The sequence below is a fragment of the Mustela nivalis genome (genome assembly GCF_964662115.1).
Source record: "Mustela nivalis genome assembly, chromosome: 6".
NCBI classification, from domain to species: Eukaryota; Metazoa; Chordata; class Mammalia; order Carnivora; family Mustelidae; genus Mustela; species Mustela nivalis.
In genome coordinates this window covers 118,847,348-118,853,964 of record NC_139025.1, presented here as the reverse complement: position 1 = coordinate 118,853,964, position 6,617 = coordinate 118,847,348, and the positions used below count along the sequence as shown (strand labels likewise).

The 6,617-nt window shown below is 60.3% G+C and overlaps 1 protein-coding gene across 1 annotated transcript; it reads left to right on the top strand.

Annotated features, from left to right (window-relative positions):
• Window positions 1-291: 291 nt before the first annotated feature.
• On the top strand, window positions 292-5,913 carry ISL2 (ISL LIM homeobox 2). Its single transcript, XM_082737724.1, has 6 exons — window positions 292-407; window positions 1,243-1,432; window positions 1,714-1,976; window positions 3,716-3,999; window positions 4,586-4,753; window positions 5,163-5,913. The coding sequence occupies exons 1-6, from the start codon at window positions 350-352 to the stop codon at window positions 5,277-5,279; spliced, it is 1,080 nt and encodes a 359-aa protein (XP_082593850.1). The 5' UTR covers window positions 292-349; the 3' UTR covers window positions 5,280-5,913.
• Window positions 5,914-6,617: the final 704 nt, after the last annotated feature.

Here is a 6,617-nt window from a genome sequence, read left to right as displayed (position 1 = left end):
GCGCTCCATTGTTCACTCAGGGCCAATCAGAGTTTGCCCATTTCCTTGCAGCCAATCCCCCGTCACCCTCGCCTTCCACCCAAGCCACCCCGCCCCGCAGCCCCCAGGTCCCCATTACCTCCCCCGCATCCCTCGCGGTTCTGGGGAAGCTTCGTGACGCCACAGGTCCCGCCCCCAGCTCCAGCCCCGGGCGAGTGCGTGCTGACGTCATGCTGCGTGCGGGCCGGTGCGGAATCGCTCCTTCAACTCAGCGGGGCAGGAGGAGTTAGTTACCAAAGAGCCGAGGCTGGGCGCGCGACCCTCGTCCTTCTGCCCCTGGCCGCACACTTTGCGCACATCTCTTTTCTGCATGGTGGATATTATTTTTCATTATCCTTTTCTGGGTGCTATGGGGGATCATTCCAAGAGTAAGTCTTTCTCTCTCTGTGTGGGTGTGTATGTGTGTGTGCTTAATATGCAATATTTCTAATGCAGAAGAATGTTTAGCGGATTCTACAAGTGGCTTCTATTTGACAGGACACTGGGAGAGAACAAACAAAACGAATGCATTTCCCCTGCAGGCCACCTAGCCTTTGGAATCCTGTTGTTTTAATTTAAAATTAAACATTCTTTCTCAATGTTAGGCTGCTAGGCTGACCTCAGGCTGTGAAATCTGCTTCTGTTCTGCGCTAGGGCAATTAGGTTTGATCTGGGGATGTGGGCTTTTTTGCTTGCGTTGTCTTTTGGCTTTTCGAAAAAGGCAGGTTTCTCTAGTTTGATCTGGGATATTTAAGAAATGTCAGAGAGGACGAGAAGAGACTCCGCTGAAAGCTGATGTGTCTGTGTTGGGATTGGAGGGAGTCGCTGTAAGAGGGAGTGTGTGGACAGAAATGCCGGAACATCACCGTTCAGTATTGATGCGGTGGCGTCCGCAGTGCTTAAATGTCTTTTTTCCTTCTTCTCACCTATGTATTAGCTTTCAGTTACAAGATACATGGATAAAACGACTGTGTCCAAATGAATTTAGTAGCAAAAAAAAAAGGGGGGGGGGTGAAGGGGAGACATAAAGCCTTCTCAAATTCGGAAGACTTTGTTTTTTCGTTTTCAGTTGTTTGGACGTTTAGAAAGCCCACTTTTCCCTGTGGTCGCAATTCTTGAAAGGGAGCGAGCGAGCGAGCGGGTTGGGTTGGGGCTGGAGTGGCCGAGGCCCGCCCGGGTCCGTGCAGCCTGGCCTGACGCGGGCCCCGCGCCCTTCCCCGGCAGAGAAGCCCGGGACGGCCATGTGCGTGGGCTGCGGGAGTCAGATCCACGACCAGTTTATCCTGCGGGTGTCGCCCGACCTGGAGTGGCACGCCGCCTGCCTCAAGTGCGCAGAGTGCAGCCAGTACCTGGATGAGACGTGCACGTGCTTCGTGAGAGACGGGAAGACCTACTGCAAGCGGGACTATGTCAGGTGAGGCCGGCGAGAGCCCGGGCTCAGCTACTGCCTGCCGGGGGCTGGGGCTGCCCGCGGCGGCTCATCCGCGCTCCCCGGCTGGGGGAGAAGGCCACCCCAGCTCCGCACGTGGGCCGCTGTGCGCATCTGGGCCCGCGAACTCCCCGAGGGCGGGTCCCCGCAAGCTCCCTTTGGGGCACAAAGCGTCCTGGGCGCGCGTGCCCGGAGCCGGTTGCAGCCCCGGAGGCGAGGCGGGCCTCAGGCTCCTCGCTGACACCGACCGCGCCTTGGGCCCGCAGGCTGTTCGGCATCAAGTGCGCCAAGTGCCAGGTGGGCTTCAGCAGCAGCGATCTTGTGATGCGGGCGCGGGACAGCGTCTATCACATCGAGTGCTTCCGCTGCTCCGTGTGCAGCCGCCAGCTGCTGCCCGGCGACGAGTTCTCGCTGCGGGAGCACGAGCTGCTCTGCCGCGCGGACCACGGCCTCCTGCTGGAACGCGCCGCGGCCGGCAGCCCGCGCAGCCCCGGCCCGCTCCCTGGCGCCCGAGGCCTGCATCTGCCAGGTAAGCCGCGCGCGGGGCCCAATGCCGTTGTGAGTGCGTGCCTGTGTGTACGGGGTGCTTGTGCTCCGATGAAAAGTTGTCACTCGGGTGTGGTCCCGTTTGCCAGGATTTTTGAGTGCAGAACTGTGGCTAGGAACACAGCTAAGTGTGTGTTTGGGTGGGGGTCGCGTGGTGGGGTGGGACACAACACCACGAACCGGGATTGTGTGTGCATGAGTGTGTGCATATGGGGTATTGTGGAGAATTGTGTTCTCCATGACCCGGAATACCGGACCAAGGTGAATAACCACAGAATCTGAAATGGTGTCCGTCTGGGGAGTTTGCATGGAGAATTTCAAGTAGTGTGTGGTATTGCCAGAGAGGAAAGGTGGGTTTGCCCCTGGGGGTATGTGTGTAAGGAAATACAGTTCCCATCCTAGAGCTGGGCCTGAGTTCAACCAGCCAGACGGCTAGCTAGCTGGCTGCCCCCACAAAGACTGGGTGTCTGTGTTGGTGTTTTGAGGCCCAGTTTGATGAACAACTTAGCCAAGTGCTTCTCGGGGAGGAGGGTGTGGCAGCCACAGTGGACTCGGGATCATAGAGAACACTCCAGGGATGCTCTGGGTCTGAATCAGGAGCTGCCCAGAGATGGGATCTGAGTGCACATTAGTGGCCAGAGATCGTGCCCCAGGCTGGGCAGCCACAGATGGAGCACCAGTCTCAGCCTCTGGATGCTGTGTGGTCTCCTAGTGCTCCTTCCTTCTCTGATCCCCGGTTTGCCTCCCTTATAGAGTGAGGAAATTGGGTTGGATGGGTTATTTGTAAATATTTATCCAGACCTAGTTATGCCCGTGGGGGGATAAAAATTCAAACAGTGCGACTTCTTCCCATGGGTGTGTGAACCTGGTTTGGATGGGGGTGTGAAACGGGATGAAGCCGGTGCCGAGTGCACTACATCTCGGGTTTCAGAGGGGCTCCCTTTTGTTTGTTGGGGGTTTGGCTTGCGGGCCCGTGGGCATCAGGCTCTATTTACCCGGGGGCTAAAAGAACCCAAAGCCAAGCGAGAATGCTAGCGGCTGCGCTCGGGCCGGGAGGGTGAGCGGCCGTTGCACCCGGGAATCTAGAGGAGGTTAGAGGAGGAGACCTTACAGGAGACCCGGGAGCTGAGGCCCGAGCGCTGGCAGGCGAGCCCCTTCTGTCCCTGGAGGCCCATCGGCGCTCCAGGACAGGTCTTCGCGGCCTTGTCCGAGTGGTCTCTGAAGGAGGAGGAAGGGCTCTTGCAGGCCCCTAGGGGCCGGAGACAAGCCCCCTAATCCCGAAGCGGCGCCGCGCAGGGGTCCCAGTCGGCCTCCTTCCCCGCCCAGAGAGTCCCGGGAGCTCCTCCTTCTTCTTCCTCTCAATCTCCGACTTCTTCCGGAGGGCTTCCTACGTCCCGCTGGGCCCAAGGGGGCATTCCTAGGGTAGGGTAAGTGGAGGAGGAACAGCCGGGAGCGGCCACTCCGGTCCCGCAGCGGCCTGGCGCGGGACTCCCACGCCCGGCTGGCGCTCCGGGGCTGCCTGCTCCGGGACTTGGGAAGGGACGAAAATGCATAGCTCTCGCCGGGTAGGGCGCACAGCTGGAAAGGGAGAGGAACTATAAAGCGAAATCACCGGCAACGAAGAGAAACGAAATAGGTCCTGGGAGGGCTCAGCCGCCTCAGGGCGGGGCACCGGGCGGGCGGGGGGCGGCCCCGCGCTCACCTCTCCGCCTGCCCTCGCAGACCCCGGGTCGGGCCGGCAGCCCTCGCTGCGCCCGCACGTGCACAAACAGACGGAGAAGACAACCCGCGTGCGGACGGTGCTCAACGAGAAGCAGCTTCACACTCTGCGGACCTGCTATGCCGCCAACCCGCGGCCCGACGCGCTCATGAAGGAGCAGCTGGTGGAAATGACCGGCCTGAGCCCACGGGTCATCCGCGTCTGGTTCCAGAACAAGCGTTGCAAGGACAAGAAGAAATCCATCCTCATGAAGCAGCTGCAGCAGCAGCAGCACAACGACAAGACGGTGAGGGTGAGGGACTGTGCACCAGGAGCGGGTAGGGCAGGGCCCCGAGTTCTCGCCGAGGCATCTGCGGGCCCTTTTCTGGGCGCGCTCTGGGGAGATCCAGGGGCAACTGGATTGTCCAAATAGCGTGTGTCTGCGCGTTCAGAGCAAGGTTTGCCTTGGAGATTAAGGCTGCTTAATCATTGTACCGGAGGTCGGATCTTGTCCCAGCGGCAGACCTGAGTTGGAAGCTCCGAGCCTGAGGCGGCTTATGCAGCTCCTGTCTGGACAGGTTGTGTCCTCTTGGCATGGCTTGGTTTGGACACTTTTCCTCCCGAAAAACGGGAACCTTGAAGTCCTTTGCTCTGTTGGCCCCCTGTTGGCTCCAGCATTGAGGCTGGACTATGGTGGAGGTTTCTGGGTCCCGAGTGTCTTAAAAGGGAAGGAGGACTACCGGGTTGTGGTGTTGGGAGTGCCTCCCCCAAAAGGGCTTCAGGCCCCCAAACTGCTTCAGGTCCCAAATCTCGGGCCTCAGTGTCAAGGACACGGTGGGAGACACAGGGCCTAACTTGAGCATCTTTCACCCTGACTTCCGCTTGTCCCTTAGAGCCTCCAGGGATTGACCGGAACGCCCCTGGTGGCGGGCAGCCCCATCCGTCACGAGAGTGCTGTGCAGGGCAGCGCAGTGGAGGTGCAGACATACCAGCCACCTTGGAAAGCCCTCAGCGAGTTTGCCCTCCAGAGTGACCTGGACCAACCCGCCTTCCAGCAGCTGGTGAGGTCCTGTCCTACTCACCCAGACCTCAGGACTGGGTGGGGTGGGATTTAACCGGTTGATCAAGGTGGCATGGAGGGACTTCCCAGGGGATGAGGGGCTGGGGACAGCTCTAGGCAAGGAGGAGGGATAGATAAGGGGACTGCAAATGCACCTTAGCCCATAATTCGCTCTAAACCAGGTCTCGCTGGATTAAAGCACTCGCAAGGGAGATGGAGAGATTAACCAACTCGATCTCCCTCCCTAATACCCCAGCGAGCTCTTGGGGATCTGGCCCACATCTCTGAAGGGCTTGCTCCCAGCTGGTGGTTTGTCCCTAAGGGACCTCCTCAATTCAGAGTATTCGGCCTGGGAGCAGCAGCTCCGGTGCCTCTTCACCCTCCTCTTCTTGGTGTCTGCACATCCCCAGGTCTCCTTCTCTGAGTCTGGCTCGCTAGGCAACTCCTCCGGCAGCGATGTGACCTCCCTGTCCTCGCAGCTCCCGGACACCCCCAACAGCATGGTGCCGAGTCCCGTGGAGACGTGAGAGGACCCCATCCACGCCAGCCCGCGGACCTCGCATGCTCCCTGCATGAGACTCACCCGTGCTCAAGCCATTCCAGCTTCGAAAACTCTCTCGCCTTTGTAATTATTATTATTGTTATTTAATGAGAGAGGAGAGAGAAGCGGTCAGGACAGCCCAAAGCTCCAGGATACAACCTGCTTTCACCAGACCGGAGAGCCCTAATTCGAGAACTTTTATTTTTTCAAAACCAGAATTTGGGATTTACTAGCGTTAGCTCTGCCCTCTCCTCTTCCCTCGCTCCGCGTGGCCAGCGCCGCTCTGTCCGCGCCCCCCACGCGTGGAGAACAGGCGGGGCGCATCCGGCGTGGGGCTACCCCGAGCTCGTTCAGGCCGGTTCCTACCCCAAAGCCGGCGGCTTTGTCCGGGCTCTAAGCGGGGACAATCCAAATGGAACAGACACTGAATCCCCAAAGCGCATGATTGCCGGAAAAAAGTAGAAACGAGACTTTCCTTGAAAATGTTTTAAATTATCAGTCGACGGAGGACAGAGTGTGTGAGCCTTTGCCGAACAAAACGTAAGTTATTGTTATTTATTGTGAGAACGGCCAGTTCACAGTGGGATGGATATTTTGATCTTAATAAAAAAAAAAATAATAACCCAATGCGATGCTACTGCTGTGTGCTGTGGGCGCAGCGGGAGGGCCGGCCCGCCGGCCGCAGGTTGGGGCTGGGAGCTCGGTGCAACGAAAAGGCGGCCCGGCGACACCCGCTGTGGGGTCCCGGGGGTGGGTCCAGCTGCTCGTGCCCGCGCCTCGCGCGCCGCTGCTCCGAGGCCTCCCGCACGGCCGGGGGCGGGCCGGGCGGGGATTGGGCGCCGCGTGGGGGGGCGGGGCTGGGTCGGTGCGCCCCCAGGCGGTTCCTGCCCGGGCGGAAAGTGCCGCGGCCCTCCCGGAAGCCCGGGCGCGCTCCCTGCTTCGGGCGGCTCTCGGCATCGCGCACCCTCCACCACCGTCCCTTGCGCTTCGCAACTGAAGCCCGCGGGGCAGGTGGGGAGACTTCGTTTGAGCGGGAAACCTGCGACGCTTGGTTGGCGGCAGTTCGGCGGACTCCCGCCTGCAGTCAGGCTCGCGAGGGCGTCTTGCTCCCTCGGCTTTGCCTCGGGTGGAGCCTGGTGCCCGCCAAGGACCGAGTCTGCGGTCCCTAGCTGCATTTTCGGCCGGTGCACTCGGGCCCTGCCCGTGCTTTTCCCCCACGCAGACCCCTCTGCCCCGGGCGTCTCGCCCGCCTGCCACTCCGGCCAAGTCCCCGGAGCGGACAGGGGGCCTGTGACGGGTCACCCTCGGCGCTGTCCCCAGAGTG

What these genes read in the sequence shown, in the direction of transcription:
- ISL2 (XM_082737724.1), top strand. Translation starts at nt 350, where the DNA reads ATGGTGGATATTATTTTTCATTATCCTTTTCTGGGTGCTATGGGGGAT. An exon ending in TATGGGGGATCATTCCAAGA is followed by an intron (nt 408 to 1,242) that starts GTAAGTCTTTCT and finishes CTTCCCCGGCAG; the next exon opens with AGAAGCCCGGGACGGCCATG. An exon ending in CCGAGGCCTGCATCTGCCAG is followed by an intron (nt 1,977 to 3,715) that starts GTAAGCCGCGCG and finishes CTGCCCTCGCAG; the next exon opens with ACCCCGGGTCGGGCCGGCAG.